Source organism: Aquarana catesbeiana, linkage group LG05, assembly GCF_042186555.1.
Source record: "Aquarana catesbeiana isolate 2022-GZ linkage group LG05, ASM4218655v1, whole genome shotgun sequence".
Taxonomy (NCBI): domain Eukaryota; kingdom Metazoa; phylum Chordata; class Amphibia; order Anura; family Ranidae; genus Aquarana; species Aquarana catesbeiana.
The window spans coordinates 25958128-25985904 of NC_133328.1; the positions used below are offsets into that span (position 1 = coordinate 25958128).

Sequence of the window (27777 nt, forward strand, 5' to 3'; positions counted from 1 at the left end):
AGAGCCAGCGATACCCGGAAGTAACTCCGGGAGCGATGTCGCCGGCCAGAGTGGTGTACGAGGACCGCTGCGGGGGCTTCGATCTAAGGAAAGTAATTCATAATAAGCCAGTATGTTATGCCTACTTGTTCCTTATGCCTTTGTCTTGCAGGTTTTATTTTTTTATTTCTTTTTGTTAGTGGGTTTACAACCACTTTAAATCAGCTATTGTGTCCTTGTGACAGACTAAAGTGGGACAGGCTTTTGGAGGAGACATGGGGCAAGCCTCCTACCCATTGATTATGGCCCATTTTGTCTGCTTCCTCCGGTCAGAGCATAGAAAAGAGTTCAGTTCAGCATCTGATCCCATGGAGAGAGCAGATCATTCTCTAATAATGGACAACAATGTGATGAACGCGAGGCTTGGATTAATTCTCTGAATAACGACAATAAAGCTTCCCTTCTTACATAGTTACATAGTTACATAGTTAGTCAGGTTGAAAAAAGACACAAGTCCATCCAGTCCAACCATAAAAAAAAAAAAAAAAACAAAAAAAAAAACAAAAAAAAAAAAAACGTACAATCCAATATACCCAATACTATACCCACAGTTGATCCAGAGGAAGGCAAAAAACCCCAGCAGAGCATGCTCCAATTTGCTACAGCAAGGGAAAAAATTCCTTCCTGATCCCAGAGAGGCAATCGGATTTTCCCTGGATCAACTTTACCTATAAATGTCAGTACCCAGTTATATTATGTACATTTAGGAAAGTATCCAGGCCTTTCTTAAAGCAATCTACTGAGCTGGCCAGAACCACCTCTGGAGGGAGTCTATTCCACATTTTCACAGCTCTTACTGTGAAGAAACCTTTCCGTATTTGGAGATGAAATCTCTTTTCCTCCAGTCGTAAAGAGTGCCCCCTTGTCCTCTGTGTTGACCGTAAAGTGAATAACTCAACACCAAGTTCACTATATGGACCCCTTATATATTTAAACATGTTGATCATATCCCCCCTTATTCTCCTCTTCTCAAGAGTGAACAAATTCAGTTCCTCTAATCTTTCCTCATAGCTGAGCTCCCCCATGCCTCTTATCAGTTTGGTTGCCCTTCTCTGCACTTTCTCCAGTTCCCCGATATCCTTTTTGAGAACTGGTGTCCAAAACTGAACTGCATATTCCAGATGAGGTCTTACTAATGATTTGAACAGGGGCAAAATGATATCTCTCTCTCTGGAGTCCATACCTCTCTTAATACAAGAAAGAACTTTGCTCGCTTTGGAAACCGCAGCTTGGCATTGCATGCTATTATTGAGCTTATGATCTACCAAAACCCCCAGATCCTTCTCCACTACAGATTCCCCCAGTTGTACTCCCCCTAGCATGTATGATGCATGCATATTCTTAGCCCCCAAGTGCATAACTTTACATTTCTCAACATTAAACCTCATCTGCCACATAGTCGCCCAATTAGACAGAGCATTGAGGTCAGCTTGTAAATTGGAGACATCCTGTAAGGACGTTATTCCACTGCATAGCTTGGTGTCATCTGCAAAGACAGAAATGTTACTTTTGATCCCAGATCCAATATCATTTATAAAGATATTAAAGAGTAAGGGTCCCAGCACTGAACCTTGGGGTACGCCACTGATAACCTTAGACCATTCAGAGTAAGAATCATTAACCACTACTCTCTGAATTCTGTCTTTTAGCCAGTTTTCTATCCATTTACAAACTGATATTTCCAAGCCGGTAGACTTTAACTTACACATGAGCCGTGTGTGCGGAACTGTATCAAACGCTTTTGCAAAATCCAAATAAACCACGTCCACAGCCACCCCTCTGTCCAAGGTTTTACTTACCTCTTCATAAAAAGAAATCAGGTTTGTCTGACAACTTCTGTCTTTCATGAACCCATGCTGTCTGTTGCTTAAAATGTTTTTTTCCAGCAAGAACTCGTCTATGTGGTCTTTTATTAAACGCTCCAGTATCTTCCCAACTATAGAAGTTAAACTAACAGGTCTATAGTTACTCTGGAGTGGATAGAAGGGTGTAATATTAATCTTGTAAAGGTTAATGAGGAGGAAATATGGTGGCCCTCCTGCAGACTGGGTTGAAGAAGTCCCTCCACTTGCAACAGAAATATTTATCAACAATTTCCCTCAAGAAATCTATGAAGATAAATTAGTTCTACTTTTTCAGACTGCTGGAACATTGTATGAGCTTTGTCTCATAGACTGTTGTAGACTGGTATGGGACAGTCTGAGATTGGGTGGGATCCCCGATTATTCAAAGCATTGTCTGGGTGGGCGGTAATCTCGGTCACCTAGGCTTGTTTAGGTGACTACCGTATTTATCGGCATATAACAGGGGAAAATCGTGGGTGCGTGTTATAGGCCGATCCCCGCCGATTTTGTGTCATCAGAGCGATCGCGGCAATTGCCGCAGTTGCTGCCGACATACACAGCCGTGAGTAGATTCAAATATTGCGCCGAGACTGCAGGGATACTTTGGAGCCGAGATACACATACCCGAGTGTTCTCGGCTTTTTTCGGCGCCGCCGTTACGCCCAGTCCCGCCCTTGGACCTGTGTTATGTCCATCATAGGACGGGACTGGGCGTGACTGTGAGCGGCGCCAAAAAAAGCCGAGAACACTCTGTTATGTGTATCTCAGCTCTCGTCGGAGCCGAGATACACATACCCGAGGGGCAAAGCTGCACTGGGGCAAAGCTGCACTGACAAGGCTGCACTGACAAAACTGCACTGGGGCAAAGCTGCACTGACAAGGCTGTACTGACAAAACTGCACTGGGGCAAGGCTGCACTGACACTGAAAAGGCTGCAGATGGACAGATAAGGCTGCATTAATGGGCATTTTAATGTAAGTTTTTTTTCCTTAAACTTCCCTCCTAAACTTGGGGTGTGTGTTATACGCCGATAAATACGGTAGTTGTTATTTAGATCTCTGTTAGCTGATGGCTGTTCCTTTAGATGTGCTAGTGATGCTACTGTTTACGGTTTGCATTGTTAGGGGATTGTGATCAGGCTCTTACCTGATTTTGTGTGGTATATATTATTTGTGAATTTACATCAAAGAGAGTTCCAGGTTGCACCTACGCTAGTGTCGTATAGTTCTTGGATGCAGTGTTCAGCTACAATGCCCGGTTCCTGGTTCCGGAGTGGAGGAAGCTGTATCTTGATGGAGGCACCCAAGCTGGGTGCCGGACAGTATGTCACAGTCCTCATCTCCAAAGCTCAGAAAAGGGCAACTACATCCAAACTCTTTTAGTCCTCTGCCAGGTCTTCATGGTTGTCCTGAACCGCAGAATAACTGATGATTTCATGAAAATCTGTGCTAGGCTTTTCAGTTAAAATGTTTAGAATGGTTGTTAAGCCACTCTAACCTGTATACACCATGAGCACAGCCTCCTGTTGTAGTGTCCCCCAATGTGTGTGATTAATAAAAATAAATGCTGCAAATACTTAATTTCACTGCCGAGATTGTGATCACATGACTAGCCAGCTTTCTCCTTTTCTCCTCTGAGAGATGCAGCGGGCGGGGCTGAGATTCCTCTGCTGATGTCAGTCTGGAGGGGAGGAGGAGAGAGAGCTGGCCGGTCATGTGATCGCAATCTCGGCTCTTGAATGAGGTATTTACAGCATTTATATTTATAAACCATTCACAGAGGGGGACACTGCAATTGGAAGCAGTGCTGATGGTGTATACAGGTTAGTGTTATGAGAGCAGCAGGAGGGGGGAGGGGCGGTTCACACACAGACAGAGAGGGGAGGGGGGAGGAGGACACAGGAGCAGCGAGGAGAGCTGATAGCAGGCTGCTGATGACAGAGGCAACTAAACTGACCACGGTGTCTGGTCTCAGCAGCCATGATACACCGTGGTCAGTTTACAGAGGGGTGGGGAGAAACTGTCAGGATCAGCCAGGTTTTTTTCTTTAACCACCCAAAAAAAAAATAGAGATCCTGGTCCCTTAAAGAAGATTAAACAGCACAGTGCTTGTGCTGTGTAATTTGTCCCCCTCTAAACTGTAAAAAAAAAAATCTTCCCTGAACCTGCCACTTCCTGTATCCCCCTCTCTGGCTGCTGAGCCCTGAAAACCATGGTCAGTGTAGGTCCCTTCATCATCCACATCTCTCCTGTCTCCCCCTCACCCCCTCCTCCCTTCCTGTCAGCTCTGTGTCTGTGTATCTGTCCCCCCCCCCCCCCCGCTGCCGCTATTAGTACAAATAAAAAATTATAAATGCTCACTGCCAGCCCTGTTTTATAGGCAGGCATAGCACACTGTATAAATCTTTTATAAAAACAAGGCTTTTAAATACAGATTTAGCGTGATCTTCAGGTGGGTCACGTGACTCTCGGCCGGTTTCCAGGGCTACTGCAGGAGGGGCTGAGCGGTTATGTGATCTCCGAGGCTGACGTCAGAGGGAGAGCTTGGCCCCTCATTTTTATAAAAGACAGGTACTATATGCTATGTCTGCCTATTATAGAGGGGCTGACAGTGATTTATAGATATGGGTTAACAAACACTTTAAAGTAGTATTAATCCCATTATTTTTAGCCTACCACATTGAGCGCAATGGGGGCCATTTACTAAAGTAAAATAGACTGTGCACTCTGCAAGGACATTTGCTCCAGAGCTTAGTGAATGAGGTGAAGCCTCACTTTGCAAAGAGCACCCAACCACATGCAAGGACAATAAAAAAAACAGCATTTTTGCCTGGACATGATTGTATGATGGAAGTCAGCAGCGCTCCCCCTCATTTCCTAAGCTCTGAGACAAATGCCCATGCACAGTGCACAGTCGATTTACCTGTAGTAAATCTACCCCCAAGTGTTCAATGGGTCTAAACTCTATGTAAGTTCAGTGTCAGTATTTGTCAGAGCTTAAACAGGGGAATGACCTGCTCAATGTGTTCAGGCTTAGCGGATGGCTTCATCCTGGAAGGGAGGGGGAAAAGTCACATGCTCTCCCATACCTGGAAGGACCATGGGGAGCAGAGTATGGTAAAGTTATCTTTGGGTGGGGGGTGCTTTAATTTTGAATGTACCATGTTGTAGGAGAACAAGAGCATCATCAGAGTTCAGTCATAGTTACTTCCAAGGCTCTGCTTCAGACACAAGGGTTTCTGGGTGTTCAGGACCACACTAGCTATTAAAGTGGTTGTACACCGTGTACAACCACTTTAACCTACAGGTAAGCCTATATTAAGGCTTACCTGTAGGTACAGGAAATATCTCCTAAACCTCCGCAGTTTAGGAGATATCTACAATAAACGTGTGTCTATGGCGCATGCGCACTTTAGAAAGGGCAGATCGTGCCGTTTCTAAGGGGGGTCAAGCCGTGACTGGCGGTTCCCTCGCGCATACACGGGAGTGACGTCACGCGACTCCGGCCAGTCACAGAACCGGAGTTCGCGGCCCTGGAAGGAAGAGGGGTGAAGATGGAGGCTCACTGCTAGTGGGGACAGCGGTGACATCGCAGGCTTTGTTTTCAGGTAAGTTATACTTGATGGGCTACTATGCAGTGGTGGGCTGCGGGGTGAGCCGTCCCCAGCCGGGAGAAAACACAGTGGTTATTGCTAGCGGCTACAGCCACTGGCAATAATCGCAAGAACAATCCTACAGCTGGTTTTACTGAAGGGGCTCGATCGATCAACTTGAGTACAATTAGCCTGCCCATACATGGTTCAAATCTCGTACGAGCCCTACTGAACTGGCCAAGATTTGAACTGTCTATGACCGGCTTTAGTGACTTTATCTGAGCCAATATGCCTTTACTCAACCATGGTGAGCAGTACATCAGCTTCATCATCCTTTGTCCAAAGAATAAGCCTATAGCCACGAGTGTAATGTACTGTATGTGTTGCTATAGTATTAGAGTATAACCCATTTCCATGAAGACTATATTGTTCTTGTGACCTCCATCATATTCTTTGGTTCACTTTCTACATTTTCTTTAGATCTCCTTCTCCTCGGGAGCTTTTGTCCGAGCCGATGTTAGTGAATGGGGGATGAGTTTAACACTCAGAGCTCCGAGCTCGGACTTTAAGGAGACGCTGGGACTTTGTGGGACGTTCGATGGAAACCCTAATAATGATTTCCATGACACCAAAGGAGCCCAGCTGGAGGAAACATCACACAGCCACTTGTACTTCATCAACCATTGGAAGTAAGAAATATGCACTTGGATTACAACCTGTTGAAGTTAAATTGCATTCTCTCATTCTATATAGTCCTTATATATATTACCATCTTATGATTTTTACCTGAACTTCAGTTGGAAAAGCCTAAAGCCTTGCACACTTTGGGTAGAACAAAAAAAAAAACTAACTGCTCAGGAGGAGCCGCTATACTAACAATCTGATGTTAGTACAACAATGTCCCCTGACAGGGGGACGCCCCCAACCCCCCCCCCCCCCCCCCGTGCCAGAACACTCCAGTCAGTGCTTTCAACCATTGGCTGAGTGCATTGACCGGGTGCCGGTCGGCAGACCTTTTGCGGTCACGATCCTTCGATAGAAGCCTCTGACGGACCAGTTGCCGTACACTTCGGTCGAATGTCGACCGGTTTCTATTGAAACACCACCCAACATTTGGCCCATGTGTACTAGGCTTTACGATGCCTTTTTTCTAAGAATGTGCTTCCCATGCTTTTACTCCAGGGCTCTCTGTGCTCTTACTACAGCGCTCAGTCCTGTATTACCATGTCATGATTTTTAACTGAGCTTTACTTGGAAGTTACTTACAACACCTTTGTTTCTGAGCATGCACTTCCTGTGCTTTCACTCCAGTGCTCTGTGCTGGCAGAGCTGAGAAAGTCACACCCCTCCTTACCAGAATGTAGTGCAGAGGAAACGACGGGTCTCACCAGAGAAGTTAGATTATGAAGTGTGCTGGGCAGTGTGGTCAAAACATAGTGCCTATTGGACAACACAGACATAATTAGACACATTGCACAACTTTTACAGCAGGAGAGTGAAGGTGATACTTTGGAAATGGGGTGTGTTAGTACAATATCTGAATAAATATAATTTCTGTGACTTCAGTTGGGCTTTAGGCTCTGTTTTATGAATCCACAATAAGGTAGCAACATTAAAATGTTTTTTAAATAATCGCATACAAAACACACATGCTGGGCAGCCATTAGAAATTGTGGGGCCCCTTACACAGCTTTAGGCCTGGGCCCCCCCGAGCCTGACCACCAACATTCCCCAGGGCCCGCCCACTGGCAGCCCCACAAAATCCACCCACTAGCCATCCCACCAAGTTCTTTAGTGCCTCAGCCCCCCTCACACCTGTACACTCTCAGCCCCCTCACACCCCCACTTACACCTGTACACTCTCAGCCCCCCTCACACCTTTATACTCTCAGCCCCCCTTACACCTGTATGCTCTCAGCCCCCCTCACACCTGTACGCTCTTAGCCCCCCCTCACACCTGTACGCTCTCAGCCCTCCCCTCACAGCCCCCCCTTACACCTGTACGCTCTCAGCCCCCTCACACCTGTATGCTCTCAGCCCCCCTCAAACCACTCTTTACATCTGTACGCTCTGAGTCCCCCTCACACCTGTACACTGTCAGCCCCCCCCTCACACCTGTAAGCTCTCAGCCCCCCTCACACCCCCCTCACACCTGTATGCTCTCAGACCCCCTGCACACCCCCCCCTCACACCTGTACGCTCTCAGTGCCCCCTCACACCTGTAAGCTCTCAGCCCCCCTCACACCCCCCTCACACCAATATGCTCTCAGCCCCCCTCACACCTGTACGCTCTCAGCCCCCCTCACACACACCCCTTACACCAGTATTCTGCTACATTTTTGATTAAAAAAAATCCCAAAAAGTGTATATTGAGTGGTTTGCATGAAAGTTATAGCGTCTACAAACTATGGCATACATACTGGATTTTTTTTTATACTACTAATGGCGGTGATCAGTGACTTATAATGGGACTGTGATAGTGCGGCGGGAAATCTGACACTAACTGACCCTGGGGGGAACTGACTAACTGCCACTGACATCACAAGTGACACCAATACAGTCATCAGTGATAATACTATACACTGTCACTGTGCTAATGACACTGGCTGTGAAGGGGTTAACATTAAGGGCGATCAAGGGGTTAAATGTGTAATATGTGTAAAGTGTGCTGCTTTTACTAACAGATCTCTTAGTTTCTCATCCCTGCAAAGCATTTCCCTCTGTACAGATCCCTGTGTTGATTGTCAACACAGAGCTCTAAGCTGTGTGCACACAGCCGATCAGCAGGTCCCTTATGAAAACATATGATTCCCCAAAGGGGATCCAGCATGCTTAGAAAGTATCCTCTATAAGAAGAGCCACAGCTCACTCCCAAGCAGGTTCACAGATATCCTGATAGGATCAACTTTCCAGCTCCAACAGATATATATGTCAAAAGCAAAGAGGAGAGCTCATAGTGCATATTTGTTAAACCGTTTATTTAAAAACATAAAGCATTGCACCTAAAGACTGGTTGAGTTTTCAAGGCAAAGACATTACTCACAGACATGGCCGCCACACTACTCGATCAGCACATGCGTGCTGACGTTACACCGCTGGCTCCGCCCCTTGCGTTTCTCCTTAGAAGGCGTCAACTGGGATTTGAACTCGGGACTGAAATTTTATTAACAAATTAAAAATAGTGGGTGTAGCAGTTGTATACAGTATACAGTAATCATGCTTATTCATGGACATAAATGCAAATCCTTTAGCTGGTCAAACAACTAATAAGGGCATGCATTCCATTGATGCATTTACTTGTTTGCCTGTAGTTTGAACTTTACCATTTAATATTTTTTTTTTGTTATATTTTCCCTCAGAATTGCTGCTGGAGAAAGTTTCTTTGACAAAATACCAGAGTTCACACCACCAATCACTAAAAAAAAGGATTTTTGCAGCTGCATGGCAGATACAAACCTGCTGCATTCATCTATGAACATGCTTTTCAGCAATTCCCAAGATGCTTCTCTCTGCAGTGGTATGGAGAACGTAAGGTTTCCCTCCATAATACCTGCACTTGATGTTACCAATGAGTACACCTACACTGATCCAGAACGAGAGCTAAGCAAGCGTTCATTGCCCGATGTTTCAATACAACATGACACATCACCTAGTGAGGAGGACCTTCATAATGATCCTAGCGATCCAAAAGAACTCAAGAATGAATTGAAAAGAAATGTGATTTCCAGAAGATCATCTCAATCCCATGGAAGCAACAAGAACCAAGAAAACCGATGGGATCATAAAGGACATGTTAGGAATCGGACTAAACGTCAGAATTACTATGAGTATCTGCAAACATTTCCATATCAAAGCCTCAGCCAAACTGACTTGGAAGGATTCAGCTACTTCTTCCCTGAAGATCACACCAGTGACTCACATCGTGCATTTCATCCTTCTTGGCCAACTCCATCAGGACTGACTCATTCATACGCTTCGGCAGTTTGCCAAGAGGCAGTCTTTAATGCGAGCATTGGGAGACTGTGTGTTGGGTTTTTAGAGAAGAGACTCATGAATGTGGTTGATATGTGCATCATGGATATTATGCTGAAGGACGACCTTGGCTGGGTGGAAGCAGGGGAGGCCCTACTGGAGAACGAGTGTGAAAGGAAACTTTTGGAACTCGGACATGATAAAGGAAAACACTCTCAGATACCCATTGACCCCATCATTCTAGCCCTGAAATGTCCCAACATGTGCAGTGGCAATGGACAGTGTATGGAATGGGGCTGTGCGTGCTTCAATGGTTATAGTTCATATGACTGTAGCGTTTTGTCTGGTAAGTTGGTGCTTTGTTTGTAGTTAAAACCTTACATTAGTTGCCCATGTACACCTATGTACAAAGACAGCTCCATAAAGACATGTCTGACCAGTTTGGTATGAAGAAACTTGAGCAACTTGCACTGAGCCCTAACTTAACCCTAATGAAACCCTTAAGGATGAATTAGAATGCCATTTCCAAGTCCTCACAAAGGCTCTATTGGCCGGGCAGGCACAAATTCACACAGATACACTCCAAAATCTTACAGAAACTCTTACCAGAGGAGTGGAGACTTCCATGGTTAGGGAACAGCAGAATCTGTTTTCTGTTCGACTCTCTCTCTCTCTAATTGTAACTTTTTATGGAGCCATCTTAAATTACAACCAAAGGCTCCTGTATGGCAGTCTAAACAAGTACCAGATCCTGTTACTATGTGATGAACAACGCTTATAAATGTAGCCCCTACCCCCAAAGGAGCTACTTGATGTGTCAGGTCCTCTGTTCTTGTGCCCATGGCTCTGAACAACTATGTACCCTCTGACACACTTGATTGGGCTAAGAAGATGGATGCAGACATCTGTGCTTATAAATATCCCCAAACTCACTAACTCAGCAACACATATACACCAGAAAATGATCAGTTTAAGTATTAGTCAAGCATACTGTAATCGGTGTGAGGAAGGAGAAATGATGTTTGCGTATATATATCATGAAGATGTTGCGGTACTGAAATGGGTTCATCATCACAGATTATAACGTAGCAGTTAAACGATCAAACATTAGCAAACAGAAATATTGTAGTGATTAACTAAGATGAATAGCAAGCTGCCAAATATGAAAACTTTATAGTACACCTCATTCTTTAACCTGCACAAGGTGGCCTAGCTAAGATGGTGGAGAGGACCAATAAGTGGTTACTGCAGCAGCATTCAACTGTCAGTAGTCCACATGTACTAAACCTTATGCTGGCTAGCTCGTTGGGGCCCAAAACATTGTGCTGGAGCACTCTAGGCAGTGTCCCTTTAACAGTTGGTGCATGCAAAAGTCAAATGTTCCTAGCAGGCAAGTCTGTACCTCTGTTAGGCTGCAGTGTATGGTTGGCCAGCAGCCGCTCACCAGTCCTGTACAAGCAGAGAGTGTCTGTCTCAGCACCAGGCACAAAGGGCTTCCCTCTTTGTCTCTAGTGGTATTATCAGCCTGTGGCTCTTTACTGCACAGCAGGCTTCACACAGTCCATGTCCTGATCCAAGGCTTAAGGATAGCACCGCTCTGCTTCCTCTGCTTCCAGATAAAAATGTCCCGCTCACTGCCCTCACTGGACACGGGTGGATTATGGTCTGTATAGTGCTGGTCTTCCCGCAGAAAGAGATTTCTTTGAATTTAAAAGCAGCACAGCATTGTTGGCACACCATCACAGGAAGCCACCTGAGATGGACTTCACTTCCCTATCTACACCTCCTCACTTGGTCACTTGATAACTGCCCACGGCTTCCAATACCACTTATACGCCGATGACACCCAAATCTATCTGTCTACTCCTCACCTCACTCCTTCAGTCTCCTCTTGCATTACTAACTTACTAACTGACATATCAGCATGGATGTCGCACCACTAAATCTCTCTAAAACTGAGCTATTAATATTCCCCCCCCCCCCCACCCGTGCCCCCCTCTATGACTTTTCCATCAAAATCAACAATGCAACCATCAGTCCCTCCCCTCACGCCAGGGTACTAGGTGTAATCCTAGACTCTGACTTGACATTTCAGCCCCAAGTCCAATCGTTGTCAAAAGTTTGAAGAAATTATCTCTAAAAACATCTCTAAAATTCGCCCCTTTTTAACAAATGAAACCACCAAGCTCCTTATTCACTCCCTTGTTATCTCTCGCCTTGACTATTGCAACTCCCTTCTCATTGACCTGCCTCTCCATAGGCTATCCTCTCTTCAGTCTATCATGAATGCTGCTGCCAGACTTATCCACCTTACCAACCACACAGTATCCTGTAACCCTCTCCTCCAATCCCTACACTGGCTCCCAATCACCCAGCAAATTAAATTCAAAATACTAACCACAACATACAAAGCCATTCACAACTATGCCCCGAGCTACATCACCAATCTTGTCTTCAAATATCACCCAAATCGTCCTCTTTGCTCTTCTCAAGACCTCCTACTCTCAAGCTCCCTCATCTCCCCCTCCCATGCTCATCTCCAGGATTTCTCCAGAGCCTCTCCCAACCTCTGGAACTCATTACCTCCACCGTCCCTACTCTTGCTGCCTTCAGGCGATCCCTGAAAACTCATCTCTTTAGGAAAGCCTATCACGTCTCAAAGCCTATCAACTAATCTTTTACCACTTCCATCAGCTCATTCCCCACAGTTACAACCTTTTGTACCACCTGCCCCACCCTATTAGATTGTAAGCTCTTCTGAGCAGGGCCCTCTTAATCCTCTTGTATTTTATTGTATTATAACTGTATTGTCTCCCTTTTATATTGTAAAGCGCTGCGTAAACTGTTGGCGCTATATAAATCCTGTATAATAATAATAATATTTAGGAAAGCGATGAACTAAAAAGACTAACCCTGCTCCTTCAGTGTCCATTCACAGACTAGGAGTAGGGAGATGACTATTCAGTTTTTTTACTTAACTGCAGCAGCTTCACCAACTTGTCTGTCCAATCTGAAATGGCTCTGTAAACTTCAGTAAAAACTGGACAAATCAAAAAGTAATTTCACAGGCAAAACAAATTATGTACATAAAAAACTGCTTATTGAGACTTTAGAGTTGCTCATTATAGATAATGATAGACTTCATAAACATAAACTACACAATTTATTGAATCACAGTTTAAAGGCATTCCATATTAAAATCATGCACACTAATGTCTTGTGTGTTTTTATTGCCACAGCGGTGTAAAGATGTATATTCCTAACATGTTTCGCCCAATTGGGGCTTCTTTAGGGTAAAAAGATAACCACTAATATTCTGAAAAGTATATCAAAAAGACAAAATCACTTTCACTTATATATTTTTCTTTTTAATATAGTTTTCAGAACGTTAGTAGTTATCTTTTTCCATGAAGAAGCCCCAAACATGTCGGAAATATACATCTTTACACCGCTGTGGCAATAAAAACAGACAAGATTATGTCATTAGCGTGTATGATTTTAAGTCTGTCATTGTCTATATTGTGCACCTCTAAAGTCCCAATAAGCTATTTTTAAGTTTTCATTATCAAGGGATGTGGTGCTGTAAAGTTTTGGTCCCTTACCCACATCACTAACCAAATTCTGTACATACTGTACTTTATAAATTTGTAGTTTGCCTGGAGTTTACTCATGTCTACCGGTGCCCAAACCAAAGATCATGGTCGAAGTGTATCATTGTAGTCCAAGTCCACCATTCAAATGGGCAATTTGGACAGGCAGGGTGATATATTTCAATTAACATGTTGTCTTCTTTTACTTTGTAAAGACCAGGGTCCTGAAATTTCTGAGCTTGAAAATTCTGGGCTCTGTGATGTTCGGAGATACGACTGCACCTCTGTACGAGTCTTTGGGACGGGATTCAAAGAATCAGCCAGCCTTAAATGTGAATTTACCAAGCAACAGGTATGTAGCTCCTGTGAGGTCACTGTTTGGTGGCAAATGTTGTGTTTGTTGAGTAGCATTCGTGTTAACGGCATTCTATTTGATGCTTAGGAGATCAACTTTATGTTAATATATACCAAATAGGCCCTTAATTCACCTATGTATGCCTTCAAATATCATGAAATCTCAGTTCAGTGAGTGTAGTTTGACTTTTTACTTGGTTGCCTCATAAAAAGTAAAATATAACATCAGGTGCATGGGGATGGGTGGGAATAGAAGGTACATCATTAGATTCTTTATAGCAGGAAAGCTAAAGGTGGATATATTGCATGTTTAATGATGTGCCTTAGTAGACCAAGGACCAGGAGATCAGAAGAGTTTTATCACCCTCCACAAGTGTATATGCAACTTTAACACTTCTCAGACAGACACACTAGAATTATTTAAGCGGAGCTACACCAAAAATCCAAAGTTTGGCTCCATGGATTCATTAGCACAGTAGAAAAATGTATCTTTAGCAAAAAAAATTCCTTTTTAGAAGCAATGGAACACTCTTGCATGGTGGCACTGCCTAGTCACACTCTGTTCTCCAAGGTTTACAGGGGCCTATCAGGAGTTTTACATTAACAGAGGCAGATCCCACCCACTCCTGCTTCTGACTACTGGATTGCATGTGTCATATTATCAAAGGGTGGGACCTAGGAACAGAAGGAGCTTCTCAGTGATAGCTTTCAACTCCACATATATGGTGGCCTCCCTGCAGGCACGTACTGCTGTAGAATGGATTTCAAAGCATGCTTAGGCAAAAGATCAGCTGCAGAATATCTACTGTTAATGGTCTGTCATTCACAACTGGCTTGTCTCACCCTGCTTGAAAGTCTGTTTGTCTTTGTCTAGGTCCACTTTAAATGAATGCGTGACTAAACCATTTTTTACACTTGTGCATTCTTCCCATACTCCCAGTATAGTGGTGGCAAATGGATCCTTCTTGAGCCAGTGCTCATGGATGCTACTTTCAGGAATTCCAGAGCCATTGACTGCCAGATTCCTGTAGATGCCAGCCAAGCTCATGGAATGGAACCAGTGGATGACAAACCAATTGCAAGGTGGAGAGTCAAGGTATTGCATTTTTCCATAATCTTGAGGGAATTCGTTTTAATACCAGTTTACAAACAGTGTGAGTGCTGATTGATATCATCTGGTTGGAGAATTAAGGTTAGAGAATTAAGGATCCAGCAATGTATTATTAAATAGCAACATGTTAATGTAGCTTAGTGGACCATATATGCACCATATGCACATAGGCTGCGAGTCTACGTGGTCTTTGAGTGCACGTAGCCTGCTAGTGCATGTAGTCTGTGAGTGCACATAGGCTGCGAGTGCACGTAGGCTGCGAGTGCACGTGGTCTGCGAGTGCACGTAGGCTGCGAGTGCACGTGGTCTGCGAGTGCACGTGGTCTACGAGTACACGTAGGCTGTGAGTGCACGTCTTCTGCAAGTGCACGTAGGCTGCGAGTGCTCATGGTCTGCGAGTGCCTGTAGACTGCGAGTGCACGTGGACGGCGAGTACCTGTGTATTGTCTTGTTGAGTACCTTTCTATTGTATTGCTGAATATTAGTGTCAGGAAGCTAGTTGTTAGGTAATTTGGACAGGGTATAATCCCCAATCCTCATTAAATTAGTAGGTACGATGCCCGGCGGGTGTGGAGATGCGTCTCAGTGTATATCTTGCAGCATGTATGCGTTCCTTGATCATTATGTGATAGCTCCATATTGCATGATTGCTGTTATCTGTTTGCGCCCCTGCACTAATCTATGTTTAAAGCGGAGTCTTCCTGGTCCCTGTATATTCCCTGTGATCACACATTGCCCCTCCCCTTCCTAATTCTGTGGACTTGCTCTGTGTTTTCATCTGATGCTCCCTATGGAATATTGATGGTCTGTAAAAAACCCCTGAGAAAGCCATTGTTGGTGAAACATGTTGGGATATTACATCAAGTACTGATCACCCACAATATACGGATATCAGTAACTATAAACATGATTTGTATCATGCTCTGCTAATTTTTACTGAATCTTATATTTGTTGTTGTTTTATGTAATAAATTTTTATTTTTATATAACTTATGTATTCATTATTTTGGGCACCGCTATAATCCCAATTACCCTGCTGTCACCCTTTTACCTTCACATAACTTCTTGAGTGCCTCGGAGCTCTGAATCACAATACCCTTTTAAAGGCTAGTTTGAACTTCTGTTGAGGAAGTTAACCGATGGCCCTTCTTCTTTTCCCCACCTTCTCAGGGCAATAAGGAGTTTAGACAAGTTTCGGAATGGATTTCTGGGCAAGGAACTTGTGAACCCCTTAATGCTTCATGGCCAGGAGCATTGATGTGGTGGAGAATTCACTTGTCAGGCCAGAGTTCTGCTCTTTTCCTCCGAACAGATTCCCATAACCTTTTCATTTTCCACATTTGCATCCTTCATTTGCGTTCTTGGATGCCCACTTCTTGCGTCATGGTGGACATCTTTCCGCCCATTAAACCGCCTGTGCCTGCGGTAGGCAACCTTTCAGAGGTTGAGATCCACCTGGACAACATGGAGTAAGTCATCATAATGATTACTTAATGATCACACTACCTAGATTGGAAGAATAAAAAAAAGCACAGGAACCATCTGGAACTGGCAAACACCTTCACATAACTTCTTGAGTGCCTCAGAGCTCTGAATCACAATACCCTTTTAAAGGCCAGTTTCAACTTTTGTTGATAAAGTTGAGCGCTGGCTCTTCTTCTTTTCCCCTCCTTCTCCTACAGTTTTCTCGTGGACATTGAGATTTCCCATCCTGTTGAAGGACCAATAGGCAATAGGGAAACAGAGCATGTTGAGATTTGCATAGTGAAAAGTGAAGAATATCAAGAGCCTGACATGGTCTAACTTTGTCCTTGTGTTGTACTGGATTGTTTAGTTGCCAACCTGAACATTTCTATATGATTTATTCAAAATATTAGTAGGGAGGTTGCAAAAGAGATTTGAGTTTTGGACTTGGCAATTTCATACAATAGCAAGAGGTTCTTGAATCTTTTGTTCGAACTAAGAAAGGTTTGCTATGCTAGGCTGACTTTCCCACCAGTTTCTGTCCCACTGACAATGGTTTCCAGGAGAAATAAAGAGAGGGAATCTTTCCTGTTGGGAACACAGGCAGCAATAAAATCTTTACAGGGCTTCTAATCCTTCTACATTTTATCCAAAACTAAAAAAAAAGTTTTGGCTTTAGATTGACTATAGTTCGTTTTTAGTTTTACTGTATCAGCTCTGCCATCACAAAGTACTTCTTTAAATCTTAAGTGAAGGGAATGCAGCTTGCAGCTATTATTATGTTTCTGACTGTTTGAAGTAAAACTCCACTCTGTACAATTGCACTGTATTATTATGTGTTATTGAGAAGCAATTTACATTCCACATCTCTATGTGCAGGTCTCCAACGATGGCGAGGTCTTCAGTAACATTAAATCAATGACTTTGTATGATGGAGCTTGTCAGACCTGCGATCCTGTGTCTGATGGACTGTGTAAGCTAAAGGTATATTACGCCATTCCTTTCAACCCTGCTCCCCCCCCATTAATGAGCTGATGGGGGGTATGTTACATATGTGTCCCATAGAATATATAAAAAGAAACAATTCCCTACAAAGTATAGCACCATTGTCAATGACTTTGGTGTAGATCAGGGGTCTCTAGAGTTTCTACACAAAAGACCATTTTATTGTCCTTCAGAGATTAGGGGGCCAGACTGTGGCCAGTGGGAGTAGAAAATGCCCCAAACATCAGTGATAAACAATGCTCCAAGCTTGGTGGTCACTGGGAGTAAAGAAATTACATAGCACCCGTGGTCTGTGGCCTGTAGAAGGAGGAATAGTGCCCTGTCACAGGTATATGTGGGAGGGATAGTGCTTCACCATTGGTATTAATTGGAGGAATAATGCCCTATTGCTTGTGCCAGTGGAAGGAATAATGCCCCATCATTGGTGTTTTTAGGGGGGAAAGAGCCCCATCATTGGTGTTCTTAGGAGGAAAAGTGCCCCATCATTAGTGTTAGTGGGAGTAACAGTGACCCATAATTGGTGTCAAAGGTAGGAATAGTGTCATTGGTGTCAGTGGGAGTAATAGTGAAACCCATAACTGTTGTCAGTGGGAGGGACAGTAACCCCCTCATTGGTGTCAGTAGAAGGAATAGTGTTCCATCGTTTATATCAATGGAAGGAATTATGCCCAATTGTTGATACCAGTGGAAGAAATAGTGCCCCTAGGACCGGATAAAAGCAAGCAAAGGGCTGAAGTTTGGTGACCACTAGTGTAGATAAAGGTATGGACACAACCATTTCTAGTTTCTTTTTCTAGCAACAATCCCAAAGGAGCAAAATGGGAGACTTAGGTGCTGCCTTTTCTCTAGCTCTAGTAACACTCTTTGCATGCAGTACCTGGTGGAGCGATTTGCTGCCCAGCAGCATCTGTATAGTTCTATTGCCAACCTCAATCAACAGAGCTGGACCTGTGTGCAAGTAGCACTGGACCTGTGGAGTTCTTCTCTTTCAGGAAAGTGACCCCTAAACACTGATATCCTATTTTACTGAGCACTCACTCAACACTTACAAAAAGGGGTACCCACTACTGTTTAGCAATGAAAAGGGGCACTAACCACTTATAACAATGGAAAGGGTTACTTACCACTAATAATAATGGAAAGGGGTGCTCACTACCGATTAACAATGGAAATGTTTATTTACCACTGATTAGCAATTAAAAAGGTATACTCACCACTAATTAACAACAAAATGGGGGAACTCACCACTGATCAGCAATGGAGAGGGGCACTCCCCACCGATTAAAAATGGACACTGGGAAGGGCATTTCATTTATTTGGATGGTATTTAATATATGTCCCTTGTGTAGCCCAGAAACTGCTGCTGGGTGCCACCATCTTGGATGTGATGTCAGCAGACCCAGAGCTGTCATTTAGGTGACTTATAGCATTCCCTTCACTCCTCCTTTGGCAGCTACATAAAGGATTATATGTGTAGCGGTACCCCCGTAGGGTCTGCAGAAAGTAGTAGTTCCACCTGTCACCCTGCCCAACCTGGCATTCACTTCCAGACACTCCAAAACAATGAACAGTCCATCAGCTTTGTTTTTTTTTTGTTATTTAATTGAGGGATTAAACTTGGATGGGGTAAGGGAATTATGGGATGCCCAGAATCAATAGCAGAAATCAATATGAGCAATTGGAACCTCTATTTACATCTTCTAGAGCTCCAGCCTCCTCCAGCACAACGCTTATTTGTAGACTGTTTTTCTCTCTCTCCTGTACAATACTTGGTTCCTGGCACAGCTAGCACGTGGCAGGCCCAACTCTAATCCAGTCAGACCCGAGAAATCGCCATTTGCTGGCAGGGACCGCGGGCCCCTCTGGTGTAGCAACCGATGGTGAAAGAAAGTCCTTTCGTGCTAGCTGTATTGAGGTGGACTACTGATCCCAGTCAGTCCTGTGCAGACTCTGACAGCCCTCCTGGCTGCAGCCGCCTGACTTCAATGCCAGCAACATCACAGTCTCTCCCGCTGGCTCTACATCCACTCCTGGCATGCCTCTCCCAACTCTCCTGACTGTGCCTGTCATTCACCAACACCTGTTGGATCCCTCCTGAAGACTTGCCCGGCAGTGTTCCCCGCTGTCTTCTCCTGCTCCTGTTCAGGACACCTCTTGGGTTGTGTGGGGTACCTTCACAGCTCCGAGCCCCTGGCCCAAGGTCACCCCCCCAGACTGGGGGGGCTCCCTCCAAGGCCCCCGACAGCCTAACACTCCATCTCTCAGTTCTTCCATCCGAACAACTCCTCCCCAGCAAGCCTGACCCTGGGTATATCAAGGCCTGCCCCCTGCCAATCCTAGCTGGGGATTGGTCAAGGCTAACTGTGACACCTCAAGCCTCTAGAAGCCAGAGAAATGATGCTGCATGTGAGTCACCTGCTTCTATGCACTCCCAGCCCCACAGATCAAAACAAACAGGCCTAGCTCACAGCTAGGCCTGAATAAATGTACCTGTGCTCACTAAAAAAAAATCTACATCTAGCACCTACCTAAAGTAGATGGTGCTACATATGGGTAGATGAGCGTAGGGGGGTGGTGGAGCTAGGCCAGCATAGAAAGAAAGTAATTTGACACTCCCAGAAGAGGAGAGGACTATGACATGCAAGAGGAAGAAGGCTGTGCTAGGGAACTGACTCTTCCTGGAGTTCTCAAGTTCTCCGGAAAGTTCAGAGTCGCATTGCAAGTCAAAAAATATATTTATGGAAAGAAAAAATACTGTAAGTAAGCATTTAAATAGTTAATATTTCTGTGATTTCACATGCAATTATTTAAGTTAGTGACAGGGTCTCTTTAAAGTTCTAGAATCTGGTAAAGGTGCTGGAAAATAAATGCATCAACTTGCACATGTCTTCCACTGCTCACTTCCTCGGGGTATTACAATCATTGTCCTGAGTATTTGTTGTACTGAGCAGAATGTCAAAAGGAGTGACATCAGTCCCCAGATGATGATTCTCTAATACTTAGCTAAACCGGCCAATGGCATCATCGTTCCCAGAGCAATATGTTCTGGACACATTGCAGCTCTAGAGCGGGTGGAGACCTGGAACGCTGTAACAGAATAGATAATAATGGTGAGATGAATTTTTAGCCCAGTCATGTTTCCTGAACCATATGCTTGTTGTTTTCCAGGAGAAGACCTGTAATATAGATGGACTTTGTTACGCTGAAGGTGACACCAACCCCACCAGTCCTTGTCTACTCTGCAAGCCTGGGGTCTCCAAGTTAACGTGGTCAGTCACTGAAAGTAAGCCCTCCATCATTGTCTATGGAAGAAAGTGACACTTTTGATCTGCTGAGGGATTTGTGGAGTGGTTTAGATTTACACAGATTAAATATACAAAGTGTGACAATTTAATTCTCGGATCGTTAACCAGTTGCTGACCAGCCGCCACATTTATACTGCGGCAAGTTGGCTCGGCTGCGTAAATCGACTTACTGGTACATCGGTTCACGCACTGGCTTTTGCGGGAGCTTGCCCGCGGGTCTGGCAGACTCGATGTCCACCGGCCACCTGCGATCTCAGGAAAGAGAGCCAGAACAGGGATCTGTCAATGTAAGCAGACAGATCCCCGTTCTGACAGGGGAGTAGAGAGAGATCGTCTGTTGATAGTGATCAGGAACAGCGATCTCTCTCTTCTCCCAGGCAGCCCATCCCCCATACAGTTAGAAACACCTCCAAGGGAACACAGTTGACCTTTTGATCGCCCCTGGTGTTAACCCCTTCCCTGCCAGTGTCATTTATACAGTGATCAGTGCATTTTTATAGCACTGATCACTGTATTGGTGTCACTGGTCCCCAAAAAGTGTGTGGCAAGTCTCTATCTAGCAAGAGCAAAGTTGCAGCGGTGAGTCTACAGCAAGAGCTTTGCAAGTCTACAACATGAAAATTCAGCCACAGTGACCCCCTGTGGTGGGAGGAATATTGCACAACATAACTGAACCAGAACGTGCAGCAGACAGACTTGCAGAATGTTTGCAAAGAAAGTTGATCTAGAGTCATGCAATGCGGATTTGCAGCAATTGTGCAACAAACCTGAAGTCTGGCAAGTCTAGCAATAGCTTAGCAAGTCATTTTTGAACTTGCAGCTCATTTGCTTTCTATCTGGGATATTGTACTGTATATATGGGCTCATGCACACAGGCATACATTAAGTTGCGTTCAGATTCATAACAGATCTGAATGCCACAGTGTTGTTTGCCATAGACCCATTAACTTTGCTCCTTAGCATTTAGCTGCCAACATTGAAGCTACAAATATTTTGTGTTCACAGTCCAATTTTGACTGTATTTTATGCTGTACGCATGTAGACACTTGTGCTAACATTTACATAAATTTAAATACATAAATATTATGCGCTGCCACCTCTGCCTAGGGAATTTGGGTTTGTTGTATAAATACCAACCACGTGCAGGCAGTGGCAGCAGCACAGACCATTGAGTCATTATAATTGGCTGTAGGCCAAGGTCATTCTGCACCGCCGCCGCTGATTACATGCTATTGATGTTTACATCTCCACCAGCATAAGTCATTCATGTGGCAGCGGTGCAAGCCCTGAATGACCTTGGCCTTTGGTTTTTCAGAATGACTGAAGGCCAAAGTAATTCTTCACCAATGCTGTTGCTGCCTGAGTGACTGATTCAGGGGAGATGTAAACGTCGATAGTGTATAATCAGCGGTGGCCAGGAACTCACAGAATGTATGCACCTCCACTTATACAGACGTGTAAAGTGTAAAAAGTGTATAACGTGTATGTTTGTATGAGTTCAGATTTAGTGTATACTAGACATATGCAATTCGTTTCATTCCAAATACGCTTTTTAACGAATTTTGACAAATTCGGAAATATCTGAATTAACGAAAACCCGTTTAACAAATTTTTCCAAATATTCATAAATTTGAATATTCGAAAAATCCTGAATTTACGCATTTTCGAATTTACAAAATTTTAAAAAATTCGAAAATCTGGAAATTTGGAAATTCGAAAATCCGAAAACTCTGAAATTCGAAATTCAAAAATCCAAAAATTCTGAAATTTTAAAATTCAGAAATTCGAAAAATCTGAAAATTCTAAAATTCGGAAATTTGAAATTCGGAAAAAAATCCGAAAATATACGAAAATTCAAAAGAACAAAAATTCGAAAATTCGAAAATCTGAAATAATAACTAACTAATAATAACTTAACTATTACTAACTATTAAATTATAGGTATTGGAATTTCCCTTTGGCTTTTTTGGCTGTTAGTGAACATAACGAATACAAATTTATCCAAAGTTACAAATTTTCCGAAATAACAAATGCCATATTTAAACGAATGGAATGTAATGAATCAATAATAATAAATAACAATAATAATAAAAACATTTTATTATTAAATTATTTGTTCCGTTCCATTTGTTTATATTTGTTATTGGTTATTATGGATCATTTTTAACGTCTGATAAATTTGTATTCGTTACGTTCACTAACAGCCAAATTTGAAAGGAAATTCCAATACCTATGATTTAAGTTAGTTATTATTAGTTAGTTATTATTTAGAATTTCCAGATTTCGGATTTTCGAATCTTTGAATTTCCGAATTTTAGAATATCCGAATTATCAAATTTCCGGGTTTTGAAATTTTGATTGTTCGAAAATTTGAAAATGAGAAAAACAGAAAATTCTAATTTTTCAAATGTATAAATTTTCGAATTTTCAAAACCCGGAAATTCGAAAATTCAAAAATTCGGAAATTCGAAAATTTTGATATTTGAAAATTCGGAAATTCAAATTTCCGGATTTCGAATTTTCGAATTTAACGAATGACCCGAAAAACCGAAAAAACCCCCCAAAAAACAAATTAAACGAATATGAACACATTTTTTGGCAGTGCACATGTCTAGTGTATATAAAACAGGATCTTGCCGGCCAGTCCTGAGATTAACACAGCACAGTCCAGTTCCCCTCTTTTGGAAGATTTGAAGAGTGTCTGGCACACCAGTAAGTTACAATTTTGTTGACAATATCAGCTGAACCAGTTTCACAGTCACAAGTACAGTGGCAAGCCAACTTCCACCATCTATCTGCCTACGTACGGCCTTTATGTTCTGCTGTTCAATGAATTTGGTAAAATTTTAACAAAAATTTAAATTGAAGCGCCACTCCGGTGCTAAGAGGTCCACATACAACTTTTATTCCAATAAAAGTGAGGAGGACAATCCCCCCAAAAATTTCCAACTCGCTTCAGAGTCCAAGAGCGCCCACTCACCAGGGCAAGAAAAAAACATAAAGATATCTGCATATCAATTTGATATTAATGCGATATCAATACAATATCCCTGCCTCAAGGGTCATATTTAAAACCAAATAGCTAGTAGTAGTAATGAAAGTATCAAAATTCATAGTAACATTTTGGCTGTGGTTCCCTCATTACCCAATATTCACCAAACACCTGGACAGAAAATGAACCCATACTGATGCAATTAGAAGATGGTTTGCCATGGTGCTTGCCGATTTGGCAGTTTGTAGCTGGATGCGCTCGTCTCTGCATAAAACCTCATAAAAGCTGTGATGACGCTCATGAATCTCTTGCAGACAATCGGCCTCCAGTGCTCCATTCACTATCGGGAAAACTACAGACGTTTTACAGTGAAAACTTTGTATACCAGTTCATGGGGTCAGACCCAGAGGGCTCCGCCATTTTGTTCATGCTGGACTCTGGACCGGAGGGAGCCGCTCTGTCTGCGGCAGGACTGTTGGTTTGGAAAGTCATGTCACAGACCGCAGAGAAGTTTGTGTTCTCCATCTCTGATGACTGCAATGCAAAGACCACTGAGACGGTGGAGGTAAGGTATAATGTTCTATCACTGACTTTTGCTTACTATAGACTACAGCAGGGGTCTCCAAACTTTGGCCTGCTTTAAGATTTTTCTCTGGCTCGCTCCCCCAGATTTTAGATGCGCCCCCCAAAACCGCCACCCACAACCAGGGGTGTTGCTAGGCCTACTAAAGATATGGGGCTAGAGCCCATAGCAGCGAAGTAAAGAAAGTCATACGCTTGGGCGGGCATACACATGTATATAATAAAAATGTGTGTGTGTGTGTGTGTGTGTGTGTGTGTGTGTGTGCGTGTGTATATATACAAGAGGTGATGCAGAGGCTGCGGACATGGTACAGGAGATGTCAGAGGCTGCGGGCATGGTACAAGAGATGTCAGAGGCTGCGGGCATGGTACAGACCACCCCCCTCCATCAGTATAGACCCCCCCTCAGTACAGACCACCCCTCCCTTAGTATAGACCTCCCCCATCAGTATAGATACCCGCTCAGTGCAGCCACCCCCCCTCAGTGCAGACCCCCCATCAGTATAGACCCTCCTCAGTGCAGACCCCCATCAGTATAGACACCCCCCTTCAGTGCAGACCCCCCCATCAGTATAGGCACCCCTCTCCCCTTCCATAGTCCCCTGCACATGTCCACCTACATACTGTATAGTAAAAATGTACAGACCTCAGAACAGCGCTGACGGATATACTGTACACAGGGGTGTGTCCCTCATGATCCTCCTCCTCCTGTGTGGATGTAAACAGAGAGGAAGGGAAGGCAGCCCCCACCCCCCCAGCGACACCACTGCCTCGGGCTCCCACTGTGTCACTCAGGTTACGTGACATCACGGGTTGCTAGACCCTGGGTGGCTCTAGCAACCAGTGCAGTGGCAGAACAAAAGTAAAATGGCTGAGATGTTAGTTATATGCACAGCGCCCACATCTGTCACTTATGGCATCGCTTCCCCCAGTGAGAGACTGGGGGCTATGGGCCCCAGATTCGGGGCTATAGCCCCAATAGCCACCCCCTAGCAACGCCTCTGCCCACAATCACCCCTGGCGCTGTACCCGGCTGTCTCTCACCTCTGCACTGTACACAGCCTGAGCACAGGCAGCAAGATCTCCTCCCCACACAGCACATAGCTGAAACTGAAATTGGATTACACACAGCTACGATCTGCACAGTGTATAGCTGGTCACTCCAGCTGAGCTGCTGTTCTCGAGCAGGGAATTTCAAGGCCAGGACTGCAACCTGCAACAAGTAACCAGCTTCAAGCTGTGCAGATTGTAGCTGTGTGGGGAGGTGCCGAGAATAAGATCTTACTGACTGTATAAAATGAGATTTTAACTGCATTTTCTGTCTCCGCCTGGTTTATGGTTCCTGACAGGGACAAGCCAAGGTCAGTACAGGCAGGGTTCAGAGACAAGCCCGGTCAGAAACTGGAATTCTGGATACAGAATCAGAGGATACACAGGAGGCTGAAGACAAAGCAGCACTGATGCTGAGCACTGGCCCAGTTTACATAGCCTGTTCGGCTGTCAAAAGTGCGCGTGAGCGCCGGCGCGCATGGGTTTATGCGCATGCGCATTAGCATGTGCCCAATTCCTGGGAACACAAGAGGGAACATGTATTAGCCTGTGCACAGAAGTCTGTCCAGAGGAGCCATATCTTCTATTGGTATGCCTTTATTATATTGGATCACACCAGTCGGCACTGTAAAATGTAACATTTTATCGTAAAAGCAGTTGTCAGCGTGAGCTCTTAGATTTCTTTCATCCAGCTCACAGGCCAGGATTAGACATAAAAATACAATAGCTGCAGCGGAAAATTAATCCATCCACACTGTCAGTGGCGGCCCATCCCTTCAAAATAGGGTGGGCTGGGGTCACAGAGAATGCGCTCCGATCCCACCCAGGTGTGTTACAACAGCAAAATAATATTCACTGTTAAAACACTGATCCTCAATCCGGCCAACCAGAAGCGGATGTGGGACCCGTTTTCCGACTGGCCGAAAAAAAAACAACTCCTGATTGGCCACCGAGAAAGGGAAGCCACCGGTGATGGGGTAAGTGCTACCGATGATCAACCGACCGGGGGGGGGTTGGCATACTGTTTGCCGCTCCCCCCAAACACTGTCCGCCACTGCTGCACACTATGTAGCATGGATGGAGGAATCTGTTAACTTTTTCTCATTTAGCCCCCAGGCGGAATAAAAATAAGCTATTAGTGTACGGCTGGCATAAGTGTATGGCTAGCTTTACTTTAGCGCCAGTGTCAGTATTTCCTGAATGAAGTACTTCAAAGAACGAATGTTGTTATTATTCAGGGGTTTTTTTCTAATGTTATTCTGATGCACATGCTCAAACATTGACTGTCTGGAAGTGGCTCCTCTATTAATAATTATGTCACAGAGATCACAGAGATAGAATGCCTTTGAAGTCCTAGAGGTGGTGATTTACTGGGTAAACCTTCATCCCGGCATCTCATGAACATCAAAGTTCTGGACACCATAGAGGAGTGTGTGTGATGATATCTTCACCCTTGTATATATATCATAAAATGAAAATGTATCCTGCCTGACTCTCGTGGAGTCTGGATGAAAGATGATTTATTTCCGATATAGTCTAGATAAGGTTGGGGCAGCCAGACAGAAATGCCAAAACACGAAGAGTCAGCTTTAGTCCATTTGGTCATTTGATAAAAGATTTTTGTTTCCAAAACAAAATACATAAATGAAATAAGAAGCATAAGACCATCTCCAACCTAAATTGTATTTCCAAGGCTTCCTATCACCTTCTGATTCTATACCACATTGGATAGCACCTATGGCAGTGATGGCAAACCTTGGCACCCCAGATGTTTTGGAACTACATTTCTCATGATGCTCATGCACTCTGCAGTGTAGTTGAGCATCATGGAAAATGTAGTTCCAAAACATCTGGGGTGCCAAGGTTCGCCAGCACTGACCTATGGCTTCTTGTACACAGTACTTACTGTATACTGTATATAAATGCCGGATCTCCTGGTGCAAACATATATAGGGTCTGTATACCGCACTCATTGACACACATTATATGCATGTATACATATTTAAAAATTCTTCCAGCTATACCATACTCTATTACTCAAGTGGAGGTGTGATTTATGCATGCATACTTTCATATGCAAAATACTCACCAGTTACCCAGATTTTTGTACTTTTTAATTTTAATGGTCTAAATATGATGCTGGTTTACTTATATGCACAGTCCCATTGAAAGCAATAAGCTGCATAAAAAAACAAAACAAAACAAAACAAAAAAAACGACACAATGCTTAAAAATGTGGCGTTTTTGGTGCCCATGTGCAAGAGCCCTTGCAGCCCAACAAAACTTTTAGTAAGATCAGTAATATTAAATAAGTACAGTAGTATTGTGTTGTATTAGTCGTTGATTAATGCAGAACGTTTGGTGTATAAGTGATCCTCTTTATTGGCTATTAAAGATGCAAGCTTTCAGGTTAACTTAGATCCCTTCTTCAGGCTTTATGCACTTCAGTTTAAATGACATAAAAACATTCCAGGGGCATCAGAAAAAAATGTGTGTAGTCTAATGCCCTGTACACAGGATCGGACATTCCGACAACAAAATCCATGGATTTTTTCCGACGGATGTTGGCTCAAACTTGTCTTGCATACACACTGTTACACAAAGTTGTCGGAAAATCCGATTGTTCCAAATGCGGTGACGTAAAACACGTACGTCGGGACTATAAACGGAGCAGTAGCCATTAGCTTTCGTCTCTTAATTTATTCTGAGCATGCATGGCACTTTGTGCATCGGATTTGTGTACACACTATTGGAATTTCCGACAACTGATTTTGTTGTCGGAAAATGAGTGATGGAGCCCACACATGGTCGGAATTTCCGACAACAAGGTCCTATCACACATTTTCCGTCGGAAAATCCGACCGTGTGTACGGGGCA

At 43.8% G+C, this 27777-nt stretch overlaps 1 protein-coding gene across 1 annotated transcript in view; it reads left to right on the forward strand.

Moving 5' to 3' along the window:
* The window catches only part of VWDE (von Willebrand factor D and EGF domains), a 211352-nt gene that overhangs the window by 127906 nt on the left and 55669 nt on the right, over nucleotides 1-27777 (forward strand). The window contains exons 11-17 of the mRNA XM_073629535.1: nucleotides 5956-6164; nucleotides 8835-9793; nucleotides 13253-13389; nucleotides 14332-14487; nucleotides 16846-16950; nucleotides 20140-20254; nucleotides 23583-23833. Coding sequence (XP_073485636.1) covers nucleotides 5956-6164; nucleotides 8835-9793; nucleotides 13253-13389; nucleotides 14332-14487; nucleotides 16846-16950; nucleotides 20140-20254; nucleotides 23583-23833 — 1932 coding nt within the window. The remainder of the gene's footprint in view (nucleotides 1-5955; nucleotides 6165-8834; nucleotides 9794-13252; nucleotides 13390-14331; nucleotides 14488-16845; nucleotides 16951-20139; nucleotides 20255-23582; nucleotides 23834-27777) is intronic.